The sequence below is a fragment of the Danio aesculapii genome, chromosome 16 (genome assembly GCF_903798145.1).
Source record: "Danio aesculapii chromosome 16, fDanAes4.1, whole genome shotgun sequence".
In the NCBI taxonomy this organism is placed as follows: domain Eukaryota; kingdom Metazoa; phylum Chordata; class Actinopteri; order Cypriniformes; family Danionidae; genus Danio; species Danio aesculapii.
In genome coordinates, this window is record NC_079450.1 from 45,929,169 (window position 1) to 45,954,709 (window position 25,541).

The 25,541-nt window shown below is 35.6% G+C and overlaps 1 protein-coding gene across 4 annotated transcripts in view; it reads left to right on the forward strand.

Moving 5' to 3' along the window:
* Positions 1 to 25,541, forward strand: part of grb10b (growth factor receptor-bound protein 10b) — a 209,107-nt gene that overhangs the window by 173,069 nt on the left and 10,497 nt on the right. For 3 of the 4 annotated variants that reach the window (XM_056475182.1, XM_056475184.1, XM_056475183.1), the window contains exons 6-11: positions 11,381 to 11,537; positions 18,088 to 18,203; positions 20,322 to 20,396; positions 23,117 to 23,254; positions 24,199 to 24,309; positions 24,445 to 24,543. In XM_056475182.1, coding sequence (XP_056331157.1) covers positions 11,381 to 11,537; positions 18,088 to 18,203; positions 20,322 to 20,396; positions 23,117 to 23,254; positions 24,199 to 24,309; positions 24,445 to 24,543 — 696 coding nt within the window. Of the gene's footprint in view, positions 1 to 10,363; positions 10,728 to 11,380; positions 11,538 to 18,087; positions 18,204 to 20,321; positions 20,397 to 23,116; positions 23,255 to 24,198; positions 24,310 to 24,444; positions 24,544 to 25,541 lie in introns of those variants that run through there. The other variant, XM_056475185.1, reaches the window with a different exon arrangement.

Here is a 25,541-nt window from a genome sequence, read left to right on the forward strand (position 1 = left end):
TAAGTTATATCAACCCATTTAATATACATACGTTAACTTATTTCAAAATATGAAGTTGTGATAACTAATTGGCGTAATCTTTTTTACAGTGTACTAAACTCTTTATTCAGCTATTCGTAGCTACAGTGCTCAGCATAATTTAGTATACCTCATTTTGAAAATGAATATTTCTATCCATTTCTCAGTGAATATAGGCAATGTATTTTGTACATTTAAACAAAACAGATTTAATAAACAAGATGTATTTATTAAAATAATATTTCAGTCACCAAACTATGTATACTATGTATGTGCAAATTTTCATTCAGTGGCACCTTTAAACCTAATTTGACAATTTGATGTCTCATTTGTCTCATGAATTAGCACAGTTACTCAGGCAGGCAGCCAGTAGGCACAGAAAAAAGCGACTAGTGTCCCATGGTCGCCTGGCTGTGTGTTTTTTTTTTTTTGTTATTATTATTCCAGAGCCCTCTGATTGTCCCTGCTCTGGTTTTGTCTCATTAGAGGTGAAGTCAGGCCTCGACCCTCAGCACACAACAATTTGGAGGAGGAGTTTGGTCATTAAAAAGACACTTGTAAACTTGATGTCATGCTCATCGGTGAATGACTTACTGTACAATCAATATTATTTCTGGGCCAGAGGAAGATTACAAGGCCTTCGGACCAGTAATTACAATGGCATTTTCCAAAGAATTTTGAGGTCATCCTAGTTAAACTAGTTTTTTTTCCCCTCATGCGTCATTTGGGCACATTCCTCAATGGATAATTTACAACAAGCATCTTGTAAATAACATGATAAATAATAGGGTAAAATGGGGCTAAAGGCACAGCTTACAGACCATGTGTTTTCCACTACTTCCACAGTGAATGAATGCAGATTATTATTTTTTTGCGCACCAATGAAGCTAGTATAGGATAGTTAAAGATAGTTATGGTCATTGTCTAAAGCTAAGTTTGGTGTTTTATAAAATCATATAGATATATCAGACTAAGGGACTTTCAAATACCAATAAAATTGAAAGTATTTTAAGGGATAGTTCACCCAAAAATGAAAATTCAGTCATCATTTACTCATCCTTGTTTTAAATCTTTTATTCTATTTAATTGTTTATTTCTTCTGTTGAACACAAATGACGGATTTTGTAAGTGGAAAACCGAATGCTTCACTGCAGAAAAAGAGTCAAACAGACCATCTGCAGCCTGAGGATGAAGAATGAGCCTCCTCCTTTCGCCTTTTTACTTTCTCTTTACTTTTAAGGCCCGTGCACACCGGGATGCTTTTTGCTCGTGTTTTCACGATGCCTCATGATCATTTTTTTTATTTGACGCGCCGTGTCAAAACCTTCTCCACCAAACAGATTGGCACGTTTGTTCACGTGCACAGGGCTGCTGAAGTTACAGCAAACAGCACTAGGAGGCACTCAAGCGCAAAACTGTCAATGTTAGTGCACATTGAAGAAGATACCCAGAGACGATATGTATGTAGAGATGTTATAGCACTGGTGAACAATAATCATTTCTTCATCGCTAGAGCTGGAGCTGCTACTTGAACCATCCATGCTTGTTCGAATCGCCAGTAACTTTAACAACAAGCGATTCAACTTTCTGTCTTCTTGTTTTGTGTTACAAGCAGGTATCAGAAGCTTAAATTTGTGTAGCGCCATCTAATGTCAAGGAGTGATTTTGCATACTCTTCTGCTCGACGCTAGTGAAAATCACTTGGGTTTGAATCTGGAAAAACATCTTGAAAAACGCTGACGATAAACGCAAATGAAAAGCGTCCCATGCTTGTGTACAAGCCTTTACTCATTACTTTACTCTTTTACTTTCATAGAAAAGGTTATATCCAAACACACGTCCTATTCTTATGATCCATATGGTGATGCATACAACTCCAAAACCCGACAGGTGGACAAATCTAAACTTGTTGTTATTAAAACAAATATAAATATAATATATAATACTACTACTACTAAAAACATTAAAACAATTCCAATTTATCATTAATGTACTAAAAAAAGCTCCCCCGAAATGATCCTTTAATTTTTTTCATATGTAAAGAAATTTGTGTATTGCTGTACATCCTGTATGTATTAAGCAATGTGTAAGCATTTGGACCTTCATAGGCGCATAACTAACGCGCTCTGCACTGGACTTTAGACCAGCTTTTAGTCTATTTCACTTTTTCAAAATAGCAACGCGCCAACAATGCTCCTTAACACACCTCCTTTTCTGACAAGCAAACCTTTGAATCCACAAAGTGGCGCAAATGGATTTGCTATTTAAACAATGTGGCGCAAAACATGAAAATTACAGTTGCGCTGGTCTGAAAATAGCATCAAATCGCCTGTCTAAAATGCACTTTTTGTGCCTTGTTGCGCCAGGTGTATAACAGGGCCCTTTAAATATATATCTGCGTAAATAAAATTTAAAGTCAAGATGCATCCCAAATCACATACTTATGCACTCTTCTATGCCTTTTGTAGTATAAATTGTGCAAGTAGTGCGTTTACATGGAAAACTCTAAAAAGTGCATATTAAATTCCTGGATGATGCACTTATTCAATGGTTAATATAAAGTGTGGACTGTTGAACACTTCATGCACTCAACAGCTGCTGCTTTGCACAGGTAGTGGAAGGGGCGGAGCTTTCGGTCACTGATGTTTGATTGCTTTATTGATTTTGGATTATGAAAGCAAAATTCTCCTACAAGAGTGATTATACCGCCTCCCGATGGGTAATGTGGTTATACTCATGGTAGGTATTGGTACTTTGGTCATTTATTTCGCTATGTTGGCAACCGTCAAATGTCATCTGGAAAACAGTTTGAATTTCTGAATTTCATATACTGTATTACATAGAATGTATTTATACAGGTTAGGACACAAATGAAGCTGACACTTGTAAACTGGTAAATTGTCTACACTGCAAAAAAATAGTTTCTTACTTAGATTTTTTGTCTTGTTTCTAGTCCAAATATCTAAAAATTCTTAAATCAAGAAGCATTTAGAAGCAATTATCTAGGCAAGAAAAACATATTGTCTTGTTTTAAGAAATAATATGCCAATACTAAGTGAGTTTTTTCTTAAAATAAGCAAAATAATCTGCCAATAGGGTAAGCAAAATAATCTTGTTTTTCCTTTTGACGTAAGTTTATTTTGCTTACCCCATTGCCAGATTATTTTGCTCACTTAAACTCACTTAATTTTGACTCATTATTTCTTAAAACAAGACTATATGTTTTGCTTGTCTAGAAAATGCTTCTTGATTTAAGAATTTTAAGATATTTGACTAGAAACAAGCCAAAAAATTAAAAAAAATAAGAAAATAATTTTTGCAGTGTATATAGTAGATGTGTGCAGAAAATGATTGCGAAATGGATCTGTCCACCCGATGGACTCTGTAGGTTGCAGGTTCATAACAAGAGTATTTCAGTTTCCTTATACACAGTCAGAGAAATGTGAACAATTATTGGGAATTATTAGAAAATGATGGCAATCATCATCATGGTAAGCCAGTCTGTCACTGTTCATTAGACATTAGACGTTCGTTAGAGAGAAAGAGAGAACAAAACAAATCTGCTCTCTGTTCAGAAGGAATAGATGCATTCAGCCAAGTCAAAAACAGTTGTCTATATTCAGTCTGTGTTAATCAGAGACATGTGCACACTGGAAACAGGAAAGTGAAAAGACAGGAAGTGTGGGTGGTAGACTGGAACTGAAAGTTAACACCATTTCTTTCCTCTAACTGCTCTAATTAATGACTGGAAAACTACAGTAAGTCTGGTAATATTTGCTTATTTCAGTAAAGCTATTTCTGTTGCAATCTGGCACTGTCACTTTCTTGACTTGAATGAAGTAAGAACCATAGAAATTAATTCTTGCTGTTTGTTTTTCACCCAACGCTGTCAGGAAAAAGGCTGCGTGACTATATAATTGTGTTATAGAACTTAATATGTCTATTTTAAGACAGAGACTGGAAACATCACAAGGCTGAGGCATTCGTTTGCTCATAGCATTCTGTTTGTTAACGAATCGTTGTTTCTGTAAGTAAATAAGAGATTTAGTTATGCTTTGGAGGCTCTTTGGGATTCCAATGACTTTCAGATTTGCAATGGAAAAAGTTCTGTGTTGTTTTAGACCTCTTTGGAAACAAACACTTGTCAGAGCTGGAGCGTAGCGGTTAGCATATGTGCTCAAACATCATTAACAAATAGTTTAGCTGGGAAATAATGGTCATCGTTTACTCACCTTTATGTTTTTACAAACACATGTTTTTTTCTTCCATAAAAATTACACGTATGCATATTTTGAAGGATGCTCACACTCTTTTCCCAGATACAAAAGGTTATTTTGTCAAGTTATTCAAATGTATAATGGAAGTATTTATTAAGCAAATCAACATGAGAGCGAATGATCTACAGGTAGGCATTGGACGATAACCTGATTCAAGGTTTACCGCGGTTTTACCACTAAAATGTACTGTTTTACCATTCCTAAGGTATATACAGTATAAGGGTTTTTAATGTGTTGTGAAGAAATCTGTGTTATTGAATATAATGAAGACTGCAGAAGTCAATGATTTGAATGAATTATTTAGCCTGACACTCCAAAATATTATACATTTTTCCTAAAATAAAATATATGTGCTATTTGTGGTAAACAGTTGTTGTTTTCTAGCCAGACATTTAAAAATAATTTCTTTTAAAGCAGTAATCACAATACCGTGATACCGTGGTATTTTTATCCAAGGTTATCATACCGCCAGAAAGTCATACCAGCCCACACCATGCCTATCCACAGGCTCATTTTTATAATGTCTTACACAGCACATATACAAGTGCAAGTTATTTAGCAAACAGGCTGTGTGTAATCTACGAACACAAATGCAAAATGTGTTACAATGCTTTTTGTTGGTGAATTTAATGGTAACCCTAGTTGTTAAAGGGTTAGTTCACTGAAAATTTAAAGTTCTGATATTAATTCCTCACCCTCATGTCATTCCAATCTTAAGAGACCTTCGTTTATTTTCAGAACACAATTGACTTTATACACCAACAATCATGAGACATTAAAATGTCAGAAAAGGAATCAAAAACACTGACAAAATATTCCATGTTACTTCAGTGGATCAACTGTAATCATAAAATCATCTTTTGTATGCCATAAAAACTGTCAATATAACTTTGTTTGCCTCTGTCCTGTCTTTAGAAAACACAAGTGATTTTGAGCTTCGTATGATTATATTCGAACCACTAAATAAGTCACATGTTGACAATGATTTTGGTTCCTTATCTGAACGTCTTTAATATCTTTATTATCTTTAATACCTTATCTTTTGTGTCTTTAATATGGTGTAAAGATTATTATGCGTTATTGAAACATCAAGGAGGACTCAGCAAAGAAATATCACGTGAACATCTCATAGCCAGTCTGTAATTGTCAGAGAGCTCTCGGATTTTATCTAAAATATCTAAATTTGTGTTTAGATAAGAAACAATCATAGATTGAAACAACATGGGGTAAGTAATTAATATCAGGTTTTTCATTTTTGAGTAAACTGAACCACATTTCTAGTTACTTCTATTCATCTTAACACTCCAATTTGATTTCTGACTAAAAGGGAAATCTTTACAAATAAATTTATGATAATGTCAGCTGCAAAAGGGTTTATAATGCTAAAAAAAGGTTTACATTATTTTATTTATTGCAATATCGTGCAGATATTGGAACATGATGGAAATGTGTAACTACACTACCTGACAAAAGTCTTGTTGTTGATCCCAGTTGTAAGAGCAACAAATAATAACTTGACTTCTATTTGATCATTTGGAAAAGTGATTTTTCCGATGAATTATCTGTTGAACTGTTCATCACAAATACTGCAGAAGACCCATTGGAACCCGCATGGACCCAAGATTCTCACAGAAATTGGTCAAGATTGGTGAAGAAAAAATCATGGTTTGGGTTTACATTCAGTATGGGGGTGTGCGAAAGATCTGCAGAGTGGATGGCAACATCAACAGCCTGGGATATCAAGACATTTGTGCTGCCCATTACATTACAAACCACAGGAGAGGGCAAATTTTTTCAGCAGGATAGTGCTCCTTCTCATACTTCAGCCTCCACATCAAAGTTCCTGAAAGCAAAGAAGGTCATGGTGCTCCAGGATTGACTAGCCCAGTCACCAGAGATGAACATTATTGAGCATGTCTGTGGTAAGATGAAGGAGGCAGTGAAGATGAATCCAAAGAATCTTGATAAACTCTGGGAGTCCTGCAAGAACGCTTTCTTTGTCTTTCCAGATGACTTTCTTAATAAGTTATTTGAGTCATTGCAGATATGTATGGATGCAGTCCTCCAAGCTTATGGGAGTCATACACAATATTTATTCTCCTTCCACTGATCCGTGACTTGATATTCTATACTGTTCATTATTTATGTTAAGTGACAAGACTTTTGTCAAAGTCAGAAATTACTGTCCTAATTAAATAATTAAAAATCAAGTCATGATCATATTTTATTTTGGGAAAATAAGAGTAATCTAGAGGCCTTTGCCTTTCATATAAGCCACTTCTGATTCAATGATCAACTAGAAGTCAAGTTATTATTTGTTGCTCCTAAAACTTGGATAGGCAACAAGACTTTTGTCAGATAGTGTAGCTCACAATGCTTAACTTCTATTTAATTTCTTTGTTGCTCCGGGTATGTTTCGTTGCACATTTCAAATGACAGATCAACTAGAGGGCGCTGTCTATATTTTTGTGAATCTGAAATACATTACTTAAGGTATGTTTTATTGTACATTTCAGATTCACATTATTCTTGTACACACTCAAGAGAAGAACAACGTTGTTGTAAAGATCTTCTAGCAAACCACTAACCTAAACCCCTCCCTTAACCCAAACAACAATATTTTCGAAAGACAACCTTAAGAGAAAAGTGCACTGCAACCTAGTTTAACCTCGATTTTACATTACTTTAATCTCTTTTGTGAAACCATGCTTCATTGAGCTTCAACCTGAGTGCTCTGCATCATAAGAACAACTGAGCTACTGCACAAAGTCACCCAACATAGGCTCATTCTGAAAACGTAGCCCTATATACATTTATTGAGATCACGAATCATGTAGCCAGAGCTACGTATTGCTGCATTTTATCATTTAAATGAACGCTACAGGGCGGTATGAGCCGTTCCTTTTCGCGCTTACCAGCTGACCACTTACCTCCATATGGACAACTTTTCCACTGTTACCAGTTTGTCCAGGTGCTTTTTAAAACACTATTAGCTGGGTTTAGGGAAGGGGGATGGTGGAATCGGTCGATTGGTCAGTAAGTCAGTCAGTCAGTCAAAAGCGGCCTCTGGTGGATTTACGCAAGAACAGCAAAAAATTGAGATCTCAAAAAGCATACACAGTGACCTCTGATGAATTTGCGAAAACAAAAACTGCAAAAAATCATAGCTAATCGCAGGTATTATGCTCTGCCCAGAAATGTATATGGACTGATTTTACACGGCCACCATTTTTAACAGCAAAATCGAGGCTGCAGTGGGAAGAAACCCGGAAGTATCGCCTGAGTCACACAGGAATGTTGTTTACCTGGCTGTATATCTTATCGGTGAAGAGAAATCGACACAAATTTATACTTTCACTGCCTTCCGAGTGACTCAGAGGTCTGTTCTGAATGAATAGTGAAAATAAAAAGGAATATTGGGCCTCGTTTTCAGCTAAGTTAAGGGAAATGGCACTAGTTAGCTAACGTTTTCTTTCCCAAACACACATTTTAGATGCCATTCATCAAACGCAAGTTAATGAACAAATTTTTTCACTATGTTAGACTTGTCACGGTACTGAATTTTGGTACTGAAATAAAAAATAAAAAAACGTCCATTCGCCATTAACATTTAAGGTACTGTTGATGGCATTCTTAAACAGCACTGATTTGTCATTGTGTTCACGTGCTCAACAGAAATGACTGTGATTGGCCGTGAAGGTCATCAGTTCACCGCACTTCACTGATGTTTACCGAGCACAAACAGACGAGCGATCCGCTGATGAAGCGACTGATCTTCACGACTTTAAACGCTCCAATGTCCGTGTATCTGTGTTTGCACTCAGTGAAGAGTGGTGAACTGATGACCTTCACGACCAATCACAGTCATTTCTGTTGAGCACTGGTGAACACTATGGCTAATCAGCACTGTTTATGAGCGCTCTCAGCGGCTCTAAAATGTTAGCGGGAAATGGATGTTTTTAAAGCTTCAGTACCAGGACAACACTATTACAGACAACACAAGGGTGTGCTACAGAGGACTGCATTGTTTTATCATTGACCGGGTTACATAGACTGAAGCTGCGAAGCGTCCCCACGGTGTTTACCTGCTGCCATGAACTGAAGCCTAGGAGGACACTTGGGTGTATTACTCTGAAAGAGATTGTAATGTTGTTTGATGCCTAATATGCTTTTAATTGTTTAAATTAAACTGAACTGAATGATATTAAAGTGATGTTTACACCATATCTGCATTTTGAAATCGTGGCAACAGCTGGGGGTTTGTATTACACAGCATGTTAAAATGGCGGCCGCATGAAATAAGCGTATAGGGGTACGTTTTCAGAATGAGCCTGGGTTAAAGTCACCACATCAGAAAAGTGGAGATAGATAGGTGAGGCAAATGTATTTGATTACAAATTGTAGACATTGTTAAGTTTTGTGGGGGTTTTTTTGTTGTTGTTTATTTTTTTGCCGTTGTGCAAAGAACTGCATGAAAACAAACATTTATTCATCAATAATCTCCTTGTAAATAACATTTGTGTAAAAAGGAACAAAAGTTGTTGGCATCATACTTCCTTGTAGCATACATTTTAAGTAGAAACTGAAGTCAAACGTATGTTTAAGTGTGTTTTTGCTGTTTCCCAAATTTCCAATCAGTCTGTGTTGCCTTTTTCCCATTCTGCTCATATCAGGGGCAGGGTCATCATCAGGGTCATCTGTGGTTTGTTGCTTAGGACAGTGGGGGTTGACTTTCAAGGGAATTTTAATTCCCATGAACTTTGGAAATGGCTTAATCAGTGGTGTTGGATAAAAACATTGTCATTTTCACATTGGTCTCTATTCAATGACGTTTTCTTTTGAAATAAAACGATTAAAATACAACAAGCACATCTTTAGACAAACTTTCTAACTAATCGCCTTTTAATAATATATAGGTCAGTAGGGTAATAATGGACTCAATGTGCATTGCATGAGATGGCTGCAGCTTATAGCTCTATAATATGCTGTTTGCACATATGTGACCCAGTCGTCTCCCTGCTGACTGCCTAAATTGTAGAGTGATGAGTGAAACAGAGGAGGAGGAGGAGGAGGAGAGGAGGAGCAGCCAAGCCAGCTGGAGCACTGGAGAGTTTGCATACCTTTTATGTTACCACCCCTACTGACTCTTTCTTCTGGACTGTTTCCAGTACTCCCTCCAGCCCTCTATCCCTGACTTCCTCTCGCTCTCTCTCTCCCTCTCCCTTCCTCCCCCACCCCCATAACTGAAACAGTCTTCTAAAGGATTGAAAAGGATTGAGTCATCCTTTCTGTCCGGTTTCCTGCGGTCACAGAAAGTTAATTTTAGCCAGGGCAGCCAAGCAGATATGTGCGCGAGTGTCAGACAAAACTCTGAGATGAAACTTTTGCTATCGATTAAAGGGGGGAAACTCTGTTCACTTCCACAGAAACGGGTGGGGTGTAGTCTCTTTGTGTCCGACTTCTGTTGAATTAGCTGTCTGAAAGTTTAGGTCTGACTTCTTTCCTTGTTTGCATGTGTGTTGAGGTTTGTGTGGATTCAGGGGTCACCAGTGAAACCGCTGGGGTTTGCTTTTTCGTTTTTTCACCGACTTCAGTGGAGGAATGTTGGCATTAAGTTTGGCCGGGGGGAAGGCAGTGAACGGCGTCTCAAGTGCTGGCATTTGTTTCATTTCAGCCGTAATGAGTCTTGCCCTATCATGAGAGAAAGTTCTGGCTTCAAACTAGCTACTTCAAAGCAGGGCTTTTGAAAGTAAGACAAACTTTCAACAAGTCCTCACATGAAACTCGTTCAAGACTTTAGAAAATTAGATTTCGACAGAGAGGAGCTTTTGCTCTGTCTGGTCCTATCGCCGTCTCCACTTCAGAGGAAATAAACGAGCTGCTAAAAATGAGCCGCTGTCCCTTCCAGAATGAAAGGAAACTGAAGTTATGCAGAAGGAGGAAAAGAAAAGTTAAAGCTGTGTGCGTCTGTCGGTGTGTGTGTGCGTGTGCGCGCGTCTGTGTCTGTGTGGGAATGATTACATCAGCTTGAGCTAGCCCTATGATTGGTTAGGGAAGTGTGGTTTGATTCACTACCTAAAAGCCTGTGGCTGTAACCCTTTGTGAGGGGAACAGAGGCAAGTTGTCTGCCAAGCTGGAAACAGTGCCATCTGCATGCTCTGTTCTGCGCCAAAGCTAGTCAGAGAGAGGGAAAGAGAAGAAGGGAGATTGTGACAGGTAGTACACGCTGAGCCACTGACAGGAAGAAGCATCTGCAAAGCAGAGGAACTGCTTTTTCTTTTCTTTATTTTTTTTTACTCGTTTTTTCTCTCTTGTGGAGTTGTGGAGACATTCGGGGAGCGGGTCCGTCTCTCAGTTTGTGGAGGAGGACACAGGCTGCTGGGGAAAATGCCATCGTGTTCTCCTGACTGTTGCCTGCTCAGGCCTGGGGAGGTAAGATTTCTCCTCAAGCCCAAACACACAGCTCCTCTTGGGCACTTCAGAATCTCGTTCCCCCTAGGCGACTCCAAGAGTCTGGGGAGTTTGAGCGTGGCTGTAGTGAAAATTAGAACCTGTAGAACGAAACCGTAAAATCTAAAACAGACTGCGACGGTCAACCGTTTTTGAGTGAATGATTGATTTGAGTAAAGCTTTAAAGCTTGGTGTGAGGGATTTCGAACGTGTGTTATATGCTGTGTGAGAGAACATATGAAAGATCTCAGAAGGAGCGAATTTTCGAGAAAAGCTAGAATGTGTGTGAGGAAGGGGACACAATGACACGGGACACGTTTCAAACTGTTTCTAATGAAATGCTTGTCTTTAGCTTGTCCCTCACATCAGTGAGGATGTAGTCTAGACATGGAATTTGCATGATAAGACCTAGATTTGAGCATTAATGGATTTACAACTACGACCCAAAGCCTTTAAAGAGTTTGAGCTATTTTCCTTTTTGCTTAAAGGTACGGTATCGTAACGCCACATAAAATACCGCTGCCTGTTTATTTGATTCGTTTTCGGGCCCTGAAGATAAAATGTATCCTGTGACGCAGTACACTTTCCTCCTGTCTAAATGTGATTTTTGTGATTTTTGTTGTTTTCTATTTCAGATTATAAAAATATTCAGCGAGGATGGGATGGGAAAGATGGTGGAGATCCCAGCCGACATGACGGCGCGAGACCTGTGCCAGTTTCTTGTCTATAAAAACCATTGTGTGGACGATAACAGTTGGGCGCTTGTGGAGCATCATCCAGCCCTGGGACTCGGTAACTAGCTTGCTCCTTTTCCAAGCTTGAGTGTAGCTAGTAAATTTATAGAGCTCTTTTAAAGTGTCTGTGTGTGTGTGTGCGTCAACCACTTTAAATGCAGTAATTACAGGGTCTTTTGTGCTGGAGTTGAAATCAATGATGACCATGTAAGAGAAGAAGACAGACTTCCTTGATTCATCCTTTTATGTCCTCGGGCTGGGAGTAATTGATTAACAGTCACCGGGGGAAATCCCATATAATGAAGAGGCATAACAGGAAGTTAGGTTCCCAAGAGTTGAAGTGCTTCCTTAAAGTTGAGCATTGTCATATTTTGTTATGTGCTATTGAGAGCAGTTTTCAATGCGACTTATCTCTGCATCAAGCCAGTTAAACTTGTTAATCCTAAACTATTGGATTTCCATTGTTTGCTTAGTTGATTTTATAAACCTTGTTTATATGCACCGTGAACGACACGGTGGTTAGCACTGTCGCCTTGCAGCAAAAAGGTCATTGGTTCAAGTCCTGGCTGGGTCAGTTGGCATTTCTGTGTGGAGTTTGCATGTTCTCCTCATGTTTGTGTAGGTTTCCTCCGGGTTTCCTCCACGTGCTCTGGTTTTCCTCACAGTCCATAGACATGCGCTAAATTAAGCGTATAGTGTATGGGTGTGAATGAGTGTGTATGGATGTTTTCAAGTAATGGGTTTCAGCTGGAAGTACATCCGCTGTGTAAAACATATGCTGATAAGTTGGTGGTTCATTCCACTGTGGTGACCCCTGATTAATAAAGGGACTAAGCTGAAGGAAAATGAATGTATATGCATGTGAAGTCATATTTAAAGTAGTATCAATATTATTATCTTTGATCTTGCACAGTTTTGAATGTCTATACATTTTCTCGTACTTAAGGTTTAGATTTTGTCATCCAAACTATGCTAAATTATATAGTTTGTTTAAGTTCTAGTTAGAATTTCTTTCTATCAGGGCAGACCTACTTTCCACGAGTTAATGTTATGGTAGCTCTTAAAAATTAAACAGATATTTCACCCAAAGATTCACTCATCCTTTACTTGTTTCAAACCTTTAAGAGTTTCTTTCTTCTGTTAAACAAAAATAAATATTTTGAAATATGTTTGAAACCTGTAACCAGTGACTTCCTTTGTTATTTCTACTAAGGAAGTCATTGGTTACAGGTTCTAAGCTCTCTTTGAAATATTACATCTTATGTTCAACAGAAGAAAGAAACTAATAAAGGTTTGGAACCAATTGAGGGTGCATAAACTGTAAATAAACCTTCATTTTTTTGGAAGTAAACTATCGTTTTAAACATGATCATGTTTTTATCACATTGACAGTTGCAGTCGGCTGCACATTGTGGGCAAATCTCTAGGCTAACACATGCTGTGCATTAATTTGTTACCTTGAATAACCTGTGGCGTAAACGTGAGGCATGGTAATAGAACGCAAGTCAGCCTAGGGCAACAAGTCATACAGTAAGTTCATCTACCCGAGTATGCGGTCAGGACAGGATTTCTTGTTCCAATCCAAATGTTTGTTTTATTTGGCAAACAAACTGTTTTCTTTTTATTTTTAACGGTCGCCTTCTCTGTATCATTCATCTTTTGTCGTCCTTTCAATGTTCTGTTTTACTTTCAGTTTCCTATTGAGTTTGAGGATACAGTAGATGATTAGGTAATTCAGGGAAATGTTGGGGAATTTGGCTGGCTATATATATATATATATATATATATATATATATATATATATATATATATATATATATATATATATTTTTTTTTTTTTTTTTTAAGACATACTGTACAGTGCTCAGCATATATAAGTACAACCCTCACAAATCTATATTTGAAATTTGCATTTTTAATACAAAGCTATACAATATTATATTTATGCATATACATTAGATTATTATAATCTATTGTACATATATTATAATCTATATACATTAGATTATATAGATTAGACATTTCATTAGTCAGTCAAGCCAAATCTGGAGCTTCATTCATTCATTTTCTTTTCGGCTTAGTCCCTTTATTAATCTGGGGTCGCCACAGCGGAATGAACCGTCAATGTATCAAATTTATGTGTTATAGAAAAATATTAAATACAAATTTAAAAAAAGAGGAAAAATCAAGAGAAGCAAAAAAATTGAAAAATTTTGATGAAATTTTGTAGGTTGTAATTTATTTTTGCAATATTTAGCTTGAATTTAATTGTATTATCTTTAAATTTCTAAATATGTTTGGTGACTAAAATATTATTTTAATAAATATATCTGTTTAATAAATCTGTTTTGTTCAAATGCACCTAAATACATTGCCTATATTCACTAAGAAATGGATACAAATATTCCTTTTCAAAAATGAGGTGTACTCAGTTATGCTGAGCACTGTAGCTATACCTTACAATCTATTAAGGGGATAGTAAGCTTTTAAATGGTGTAATAAAATTATGTATGTTAACTATTTTTGTAATCATAGTATTTCGGACCAAAAATCAATAATGAATGACTGCATTCAGTTGTCCACCTAAAACATTAAATGCAAGCTATACAAGCTCATATGCTACAAATGATGCTACACAGACATCTTAATGCTACACGTAATTACCTCAGTACACTCAACTGCAGGGTTTTGTTCAATGTCATTTTTCAAAAACCAGCCAGGCTTGGTCATACTACATGACTACATTGGCAAAACAACTGTTGTGTTAATGATTACCCTTTAAAGCAAAAAGCTAGTATTAAGCTAGTGTTGTGACATTTGTTTAAAGGAACTTAATCACATTTTACAACTCTCCTAGAGTTTACCATATTTGAATCCATTCAAACAATCTCCAGGTCTGGCGAGATAATTTTTAGCTTAGCTTAGCATAAATCATTAAATCAGAATAAACCATTAGCAACCTGCAAAACTTTTTATGAAGAGTTTTGAATAATAATAAAGGATATAATAATCGTAATAATCAAGGAACTTTTCGGCAGTACCATGGCTGCTGCAGGCACAATGATATTACGCAGTGCCTTAAAATAGCTAAGTAACTAGCCAGAATGTATAGTTTAGTTGCTAGTCATATCAGCATAGAAAATAGCACCTTTCCATTTTGTGTCTTAATACACAATGTAACTACAGAAGAGTCAAGCTTTAAATAGGAAAACTATCAAAAAAATTTTGGTCCTTTTTGAGCGAGATGCTAATGGTCAAATATGATTCAATGATGAATGCTAAGCTAAGCTAAAAGTGCTCCCGCCAGACACAGTTATCAGCTGATTGGGTTAAAAATGGTAAAACTCTACTGTTAAAGAGTCTTGTCATTTTACCCTTAGAAGTCTAGCTATGAAAATAATCTATTTGCCAGAAATATTGATAACAAAATTGTTTCTTTTGTTAATTTTGTTAACAAAATTAATAATGTCTTATCAGCAAACGCTTATTTTAAAAGAAACATATCAGTTTGGGCAAATGCTTCATTTTCTATGCGAAACACAGGCTGTGTTTTAAACTTCAGGTCCGTTCCTCATTTGTTATGGATCCACTCTGCTTGAATAGTGCAAAGTGTGGTTGAGCGAAAGCATGACATCATCTCTCTGCAATGCAATCTCTCCTTACTAAGCCAAATATTGAACGGCAGGATGATGGAAAAGCTTGTCACTCCAGAGTACTTCTGTATCTCAAAGCGTCATTTCAAGATGGATGTGTTGTGGGGAAAAGTCATAAGCCGGTCTGTTGTAAAGTGGATTAAAGCATGCAGATATATTGATACATGTATTCAGCGTAGTTGTAACTGGATATTAGCATGAATTATTTGCTTTCCAGATACAGGGAGTGTAGAAAAGAGTTTTGGAATGCAAAATAAAATTTAAAGGGATAGTTCACATAAAAAATTAAAATGATTTCATCATTTATTCCCTCTGATGTGGTTGTAGACCTTTATTGTACACTGTAAAACTCAACAGTCAACTTTATCAAATGAAGTGAGTGTAGTTAACCCAAAATTGACTGAAAGTTAATTCTAAAGAGTTTTGAACTGAAAGTATTGAAGTGTTTAAAGTAATGAGTTAATTAAATACCTCATTACTTCAACTTAAATGGAGTAAGTTCACAGTTCACATTTACTCAAATGGTTTGTTGCAATTGGATTCCTCAAATGGTTTGAGTTGCCTTAACTTATTGGGTTTTACAGTACTCGGTTGGTTTGAGTTCTCTTCATTTATTGGGTTTTACTGTGCTCAAATTGCTTCATTTAATCAAATGGAGTAAGTTCACAGTACTCATTATGATTAGTTTTTGTACTTAAAAGGTTTGTTGCAATCGGTTTTCTCAAATGGTTTGAGTTACCTTAACTTATGAGGTTTTACGGTGTAGTGTATTTCTTCTGTTGAACACAAAAGAAGATATTGTGAAGAATGCTGTTCCATAGAAGTTTTCCATAGAAGGGAAAATACTTTGGAGTTAAATGGGTCATAGCAACCAGAATTTTTCAAATTATCTTCTTTTGTGTTTAGCAAGAGAACATTTTGGGTGAACTATCCCTTTAAATGTGTGATTCATTTGCTGTATTTTCATTAAATTTGGGAAGTTAAATTCAGATATATACATTACAATATTAGGTTTAATTAAACACAATTCAATGTAGTTGTAACTGGATATTACTATGAATTATTGTCAGGCTTTGCAGATACAGTGAGTGTAGTTAAGTGAGTTTTGAAGATTTGAACAAATATTGAATCCAAAATTAATTTTAAAGGCATAGTTCACATAAAACTGAAAATGATCTCATCATTTATTTTCTCTCATGTGGTTTTACACCTTTATTGTACACTGTAAAACCCAAGAGTCAACTCATTTGAAAAGAGTTTTGAACTCAGTGTTCAAGGTAATGAGTTAATTAAATATATCATTACTTCAACTTAAATGGAGTAAGTTCACAGTACTCATATAGATTAGTTTTTTTAACTCAAATGGTTTGTTGCAATCAGTTTCCTCAAATGGTTTGAGTTACCTTAATTGCTTGTGTTTTACAGTACTCAGTTGGTTTGAGTTCTCTTTATTACTGTGTTTAGGATTAGTTTTTGAATTTAAAAGGTTTGTTGCAATGGGTTATTTCAAATGGTTACCTTAACTTATGGGGTTTTAGAGTGTAGTGTATTTCCTCTGTTGAACACAAAATAAGATATTTTGAAGAATGCTGTTTGCTGGGACAATTTCCATAGTAGGAAAAAATACTATGGAGTTAAATGGGTCCCAGCAACCAGCATTTTTTAAATTATCTTCTTTTGTGTTCAGCAAGAGAATATGTGAACTATCCCTTTAAAAGTGTGATTCATTTGCTGTATCTTCATTAAATTTGGAATATTAAATTGAGATATTATCACATACATCACATTTTTAGGTTTAATTAAACACTAAAAAAATACAATTCATTTACCACAAACCTTTAACTCTAATTAATACATCAAAAATCTGTCACAATAAGTCAAATTTGCCTGAAAATCTGCTTATTTTTTTCTCTTTCTCATTATTCATCTCTCACGCATCTCGCTATGTAAATTGGAAAGTTTGTTTGTGTTGTGGGTGTAACTGATCTCCCCCATAGTTTCCTGTTGCCAAACAAAACCAGCTTCACAGTTGGATGAAGAATACGTGTCCATGTCAGGGGTTCAGGGTCTTTTGAGCGGTCATTGGCGACATTAACTCCACACCAGGCTAATAGCAGAAAGTCTGTAAGAAGGGCAGAGAAACAGATGCGAATAGACATAGATTTATGCATGCATATGCTGTCGAACAGTCAACGTTATCAAATGAAATGAGTGTAGTTAACTCAATATTTACTGAAGGTTAATTCTACTCATATGAAAAGAGTTTTGAACTCAGTGTTGAAGGTAATGACTTAATAAAATACCTCATTAGTTCAACTTACTGTAAATGGAGTAAGCTCTCAGTACTCATATAGATTAGTTTTTTTAACTCAAATGGTTTGTTGCAATCAGTTTCCTCAAAAGGTTTGAGTTGCCTTAACTTATTGGGTTTTACAATACTCAGTTGGTTTAAGTTCTCTTCATTTATTGGATTTTACTGTGCTCAAATTGCTTCGTTTACTCAAATGGATTAAGATTAGTACTCAGTACTCAATACTCATTAGTATTAGTTTTCGAACTTAAATTGTTTGTTGCAATCTGTTTCCTCAAATTGTTTGAGTTACCTTAACGTTTGGTGTTTTACAGTGTATATATGCATAGATCTTTTTTTTTCCAGTCAGTAAGTCCTGTTGCTTTTTACACTGAAATACTGTAGGTGGGTGGAGAAGGGGGTTGGTGTTTTCTCCTCCAGACAAAATCTCTTTTCATCAGGCAGGGATCACTAACCCTGTTTATTTTTTGTCTGTCTGGATGAATGCTAACAGACCTTCATGTCATTTAAGATTCAAATATTACACCACATTGCTTATAAAATACATGTTTAATGAGTGTAACATACTGTAGTTTTTGAAGTAATTGCATTGTACATTGTTGACATGAGTCTTTTTTTTTCTTTCTTCCTTCATCATTCCACAGAGAGATGTTTAGAAGACCATGAACTGGTTGTCCAAGTGCAGACATCAATGATCAGCGAGAGTAAATTTCTCTTCAGGAAGAACTATGCCAAATATGAATTCTTTAAAAATCCCTTGGTGAGTTAATCCAAGACCTCAAACGAACTATTTTAGATTTAGATTAAAGGGATTGCTGAACCAAAAATGAAAATTTACTCACTATTCACTCACCCTCAAGTGGTTATAAACCTTTAGGAGTTTCTTTCTTCTGCTGAGGACAAAATAATTCATTTTGAGGACATCTGAAAACATGTAACCATTGACTTCCATAGTAGGAAAAACACATTCTATGGAAGTCATTAGTTACGGATTTCCAGCTTTGTTCAAAATACACTTTTTTTTGTATTCAACAGAAGAATGAAACTTATAAAAGTTTGAAGCAAGTGAATGGAGAGTTATTGATGACAGAATTGTCATTTTTGGGTGAACTATCCCTTTAATAGGGTTGTAGATTGGTTTTATTTTCTTCTCTTGGTGCAGGTGTCGGTAGGTACATAAGTAACATGACACGGATTATCGCTGAAGGAAGGTTCCTCACATTAATGGACTGTTTTCAGTCTTGGTAGATGCAGATATCAAGTGACATGCTTCCAGTTCAGTGAACTGCTCTCACACTCTCTCTCACACACAATCCAAAAGAAACCCATGCCGCTTACTGTTTGGGCTGGTAATCAAACACTTTCAAGAACATTCAGTCCTCTTGTAAATTCAGCAAGAGACAGAGAAGGGTGGGAAATCTGCACTTTACGCGTACATTTTCTTTTCTTTGACACTATGTTTTAAATTGCTGTAGCACAAGTTCAGTTCAATTCTGCCTATAGGTGGTTGGTTTTGCGATTTCTTCATCCATTTATGTATTTCATTCACTTGTGGATTGTGGGGCTGACGAGCATTTGTATGCATTAAAGAGTTAGTTCATCAAAAAAAGAAAATTATGTCATCATTTACTCATCTTCCACTTGTTCCAAAGCTGTTTGTGATATTGTGATGAATGTTGAAAAAAAAAAGACAAAGAAAATTACTTCCGTATGTTTTGTTCCTGTGAATAGTTGCTTTTTTCGTATTTTGTGATTTATTTATGTTTTTGAATTCTTCCAACAAATTTTAACCTTGGAAAGTTGGAACAAGTGACTTTTATTAACATTTTTAATAGTTTAAAGTGATATATTGTCTGGGTTGGTGTATATATATATATATATATATATATATATATATATATATATATATATATATATATATATATATATATATATATATATATATATATATATATATATGGGTTGGATATAGTACGCTTCACAAACCTAGTAATGAACTGCTAGTACATTTTGTATTATTTTAAAGGTTTATTTCTCTATATATTATTTCTTATACATTATATTATTAATTTAAACTACTAAAATGTCAATAAAAGTCGACAGAGCAGAGATTAATATCCCATAATGCAATTCATTACAGTAAATAAACGGAAAACACTTATGAATCACAAAATACTGCTTATTAACATTAACATTATTAAGCGTTGGTTTCCTCCGGGTGCTCCGGTTTCCCCCACAGTCCAAAGACATGCGCTATAGGTGAATTGAAAAAACCAAATTGGCCAAAGTGCATGGGTGTGAATGAGTGTGTATGGATGTTTCCCAGTACTGGCTTGCAGCTGGAAGGGCATCCGCTGTGTAAAACATTGGCTGGATAAGTTGGCGGTTCAATCCGCTGTGGCGACCCCTGATGAATAAAGGGACTAAGCCAAAGGAAAATAAATGAATGAATAGTAACACCGATTAAAACAGAAAGAAAGAAGAAAATCATTATAAGAAAGTAAATGGGTGGCAGATGTAGGTTTATTATTGAAATATTATGTAATCCTGCATTGTTTTATTGGGTTTTGGACCAAAGAGCTTTTAGAATCATTTCAAATGATTGCTCTATTCCTTTCATCCACCTCAATCACAAAAGACAGGCTTTTCACTAGTGATTATCGAACCTTTACTTTTGTTTTTTATGTGCTGAAGCAAAATGTTACACAAGCGTCTGCAGTCATAGAGACTTTCCTTTTGGTATGCTGTGTTACTATTATTAGGCTATTGATATTTACTTTAATAAGCAGAGCAGAGCATTTATGAGAGGATTAGCTTTGCACAATGCTGACAATAAAAGTTATATAATGTGGGTTTTTTATCTTCTTTTTTTCAACAGAACTTCTTCCCAGAGCAAATGATTGCCTGGTGTCAGGAGACCAATGGGACCATCCCCCCATCTCAGCTCTTGCAGGTACACACACACACACGCACACACACATACACACGTGGTCTCTTTCCCATCACCCCACATCTAACATCAGCCCATTCATCTTTGAAGTTTTACAAGATAAGACCCTTCTCTTATAAACTAGCTTATTTATCAGCATGTGATTATTTACATTGTTTTATTGGTCATGTTTTACCCAAAAAGGTTTGATTAGTTTAAAGTCAGGGGTGTAAAGAAACAAATTACAAATACTTAAATTACTGTAATTGAGTAGTTTTTCTCAAAAATTGTACTTTACTAAGTAGTTTTAAAAAATGTGTGCTTTTACTTTCACTTAAGTACATTTTTAGTGCAGTATTGGTACTTTTACTCCACTACTTTCCTTCAATCTGCAGTCACTACTTTATTTTTTTCTTGTCTATGGTGATTAGAAAAGTCAGTCCTGTCCAAATCACATACAGAAGGTAAATCGCATCATACTGAATTACCTCAAGACATGGGCGATTTATAATTGTGGCAAACTGTTTGGATGCATTAAAAGTGTCCAAGAAGATGTCCAAAATCTTTACACACATTGACCCAGAGACTGTTTAGATGCATGTCAATAATGAGAAGATGTTTATTGTATGATGACCGAAATGGCCTAAAACACCCAGCAGGCACAAGACGTCAACATGACGTCAGGTTGATGTTGTACCCCGACCTCGTGGGGACATTGCATTTTGTTTGGAAATGAAAGCCGGGTTGACATTAGAACCCAACGTCAAGCTGACATCAATGTCCAACCTAAAATCAACCAAATATTAACATCTAATGATGTTACAGCTTGGCTTTGTGTGGACGTTACCACTATGATGCCTATCAGTTGCTGGATTTTAGTTGCCATACCGGATGAATAAATGTCAGTATTTGACGTCAATATGACGTTGGTTTAAGATGTTGGCTTGATGTTGGCTTTTGGTCACTTTCTAACACAACCTAAAATTAACCAAATATCAACGTCATTTGACGTCGTTATTGGACATTAAAATAACATTGTCCTTAGACGCTGGCTAGACATAAAATTTTGCTCACCTGACATCACAACCTAAATCTAATCTAATATTAATAAAGTCTTATGATGTTGTGTGCCTGCTGGGCAATAACTAAATGCACTACAGAATGTAACGTTTACACACATCCACAAATTACATGTAAATGCATCAGCTTTTTACAGAGCAATTCTCATTACTCTCGACTCTTGAGTACTTAAAAAAAAGGGCTACTTTTTACTTTTAGGCAAGTAATGGTACTTTTACTTAAGTATGCTTTTTCAATACTTTTCCCACCACTAGTTAATGTACTAACATTAATTAATAATGCGCAATACTACACTGTAAAACCCAAAAAGTTAAGGTAACTCAAACCATATGAGGATACTGATTGCAACAAACCATTTGAGTTAAAAACTAATATATATGAGTACTGTGAACTTACTCCATTTAAGTTTAAGTATTGAGGTATTTATTTAACTTATCACCTTCAACACTGAGTTCAAAACTGAGTTCAAATAAGTAGAATTAACTTTCAGTCAATTTTGAGTTAACTACACTCATTTCATTTGATAAAGTTGACTGTTGAGTTTTACATCGTAGTACAGCATTTGCTAATGTATCATCAAAATCCAAATTCATGCTTGCTACCATTAGTTTATGCACTGTGAGTTACCATGAGGGTGGCACGGTGGCTCAGTGGTTAGCACCAAATAGTCATAAACAAAATTGTCCTTAGTGTATGAGTGTGAGAATGTGAGTGCGTATGGATGTTTCCCAGTACTAGGTTGCTTCTGCAAGGGCATTCGCTGCATAAAACATATGCTGGAATAGTTGGTGGTTCATTCCACTGTGATGACCTCTGAAATAGAGACTAAGCCGAAGGAAAATAAATTGAAATTATTGAGTTAACTTGAGCTAACAATGAACAGCTTATTTTTCATAAGCTAATGTTAACAAATAGGAATAATACTGTAATAAATGTATTTTTCGTTGTTCGATCATGTTTAGCTAACATGAAAAGTGTTACCATTTTAATCATTTAATCATTCATTTTCTTTTTGGCTTAGTCCCTTTATTAATCTGGAGTCGCCACAGTGGAATGAACCGCCAACTTATCCAGCACATGCTTTACACAACCGCAACCCATCTCTGGGAAACATCCATACACACTCACGCACACACATACATTACGAACAATTTTAGCCTACCCAATTCACCTATACCTCATGTCTTTGGACTTGTGGGGGAAACACAAACACAGGGAGAACATGCAAACTCGGTTTTATTTACAATACACAATATTTATGTTTAAAGAGAATTTAACAACATATTCATAAGATTGTCTGTTTTTATCTTTTATTGATGGATCTTAGTCATAAAGTCACTTGTCACTTTATATACACTGGAAGCTTCTGTAGCCAAAACAAATTCCTTGTGTGTGTGAAGCACACTTGCCAATAAAACTGATTCTGATTCTGATTCTGATTCTGGATGAACTGATGTTAGATCAATAGCTAAATTAGATATGCAGGTCAGCATTTTTTTTTGGAAAAAAACAAAACAGAAAACTTTTAATCAATTATTTATTTCTCCATTCAGACTTCAAAAAACTTCAACTGGTGGTGAATAGTTTACATTGAAACGAATCAATCCACTGCAATCTTATCTGTGTGTTTTATTGAATCCATCTTTATCTTCTTTCATCACCAGAACTTCTTGAACTCCAGCACTTGTCCTGAGATCCAGGGATATTTGTATGTGAAAGAGATGGGCAGGAAATCGTGGAAGAAACTGTATGTGTTTTTAAGACGGTCAGGATTGTATTTTTCGACAAAAGGAACATCAAAGGTGAGTAAACTTCTATAAAAATTTGTAAAAAAGCAACCTTTAATTCCCTGCTCTACCAAATGATTGACCATATTTTGACTGTTTTTAATAATGACTGTTAAAGTCATTTAAAGAATGTTTTAAAAATGGTTTACACTACACAGCATTGTTGGTTTACACAAAAACAAAAAACATAATCCTGTTGCACTACTACACTTGATTTTGGTTTTATTGTACCAGAAAAAAAAAAAAAAAACACACACAAGAAAACATTCTGAATCTGAAAATATTTCATGCCGTAAAAAAAAGTTTCATTTTGATTATGTTTTTATATAAATTATGTTCTCACTTAATATTTTCAGATTTTTATAGTATATGTATTAATTCCAGTACTTTTACAATAAACTGACATATCAACCTTTTTGTAGAGGCTGATATTTCAGAAATTATGGGATATTATGGGAAAAAAACTGTTAACTAGCAACATTAGAAGTTAAGAAGTGCAATCCAAAATCTTTTTTCTAGGTGGAGCAATTAAATAGTTAAAGGGATAGTTCACCCAAAACTGACAATTGTGTCATTAACTAACATGTTTTTGTTTTTTTTTTCCTGTTGAACTCAAAAGAAGATATTTTGAAGAATGCTGAAATCCTGTGGATATTATTCCATAGTATTCATTTCTACTATGGAAGTCAATGGTTACAAGTTTCTAACATTTTTCAAAAGATCTTCTTTTGTGTTCAACAGAAACACATAACGGTAAACTTAATGGTGTGTAAATATACATTTTTTGGGGTGAACTATCCCTTTAAGTGTAAATTTAGCTCATTGTAACTTGATTTTTTTCTTCTTTGTACAAGCCTCTGTTAATATAATCAGGTGCTTGCTAGATCTGACCCCTCCCCCAGTTCTCTCTCCCCTCTTTATCCATTAAAAGACATGAGCTGTTGGCTGATTTTTCACAGGAGCCCAGGCATTTACAGCTACTAGCAGACCTGGAGGACAGCAATGTCTTTACAGTGATAACTGGGAGAAAGCTGCACAGTGCACCGACTGACTTTGAATTCTGCATAAAAGTAGGTGTAACTAACTTTTAGGATAAGTTGCATGAATATTAAACATTCAGCTGATGGAAAAGCATGGTTAAACATCTTGCAATCTTGCATCTTGGTCAGCAGGGAGACTAATGTTTGCATTATGATCATTTGCAGCCTAACAAAGTAAGGAATGAAGTGAAGGAACTAAGGATGTTGTGTGCTGAGGACGAACAGAGCAGAACATGCTGGATGACAGCCTTCAGACTCTTTAAGGTTGGTAGAAGAACACACTTTCTTTTGTGAACTAGAACCTGCATTCTTTCTGTGGGTCATCTGGAGCTCATAGGAATAGTTTGAGATTTGAGCTAGACGTGCTTGACAAATAATAATTAAAACAATAAATTAATCAAATTTTTATTTTTTATTAATTTGTTTGTTTTTGTTTATTTTATCTTACATTTAGACTTTTGAGTGTGTAAACCTGTTTATTTGTAATTTATTTATTTTCCAATCTCATTGTCTGTGATTTTCACAGACGGTTTTGCAAAATTTCACCCAAAAATAATCTTTTTTAAAATCTATCCATAATTTAATTTATTTTAAGTAAATTTAATCATTTAATACTTGTGGAAAGTGGAAAGACTTTTAATAACTTTTGTTTTCATTCACATTTTCATGAATAATTATGAGCGTATGTGTCTTTAGGGCGGTTTCATCTGTGAAAACCCTAAATCAGGACCTCTGTCATTAAACAGCCAGTTAACTTTCTTGATAAAAAGTGCATCAACTGACTTTGACCCTTTAAAATATCTTTTAATGGATTTAGCCTGTTTTTGCATGTGCTAAACCAACAACAATAGCCGAGTTTTATCAGCAAGTACTTCTGTGAGAGGAGCAATACATTAACTAGAAAAGTAACGTTCACAGACAAACTTTATGGTGGCTTGAGAAAGCCTAGTCTGAAAGGTTAGGGTGTTCTGAATGGTTGCTAAGGCATTGCTGTGCAGTTGCTAAGGTGTTGCTAGGTGGTTGCTAAGGAGGTTGCTATTTTGTTTCTAAGTGGTTGCTAGGCATTACCATGGGTATAGTATGTATTAGCATGTTGCTAACATGTTTTTAGCATAAATTAGCATGTTCTTAGCATGATTCTAGTATGACTTAACATGTTGCTAGCATATTTTTAGTATAAACGAGCATGTTAGCATGAATTCAGTATGAATTAGCATGTTGCTAGTATGATTAGTATGTTTATGAGTATGTTTTTAGTATTG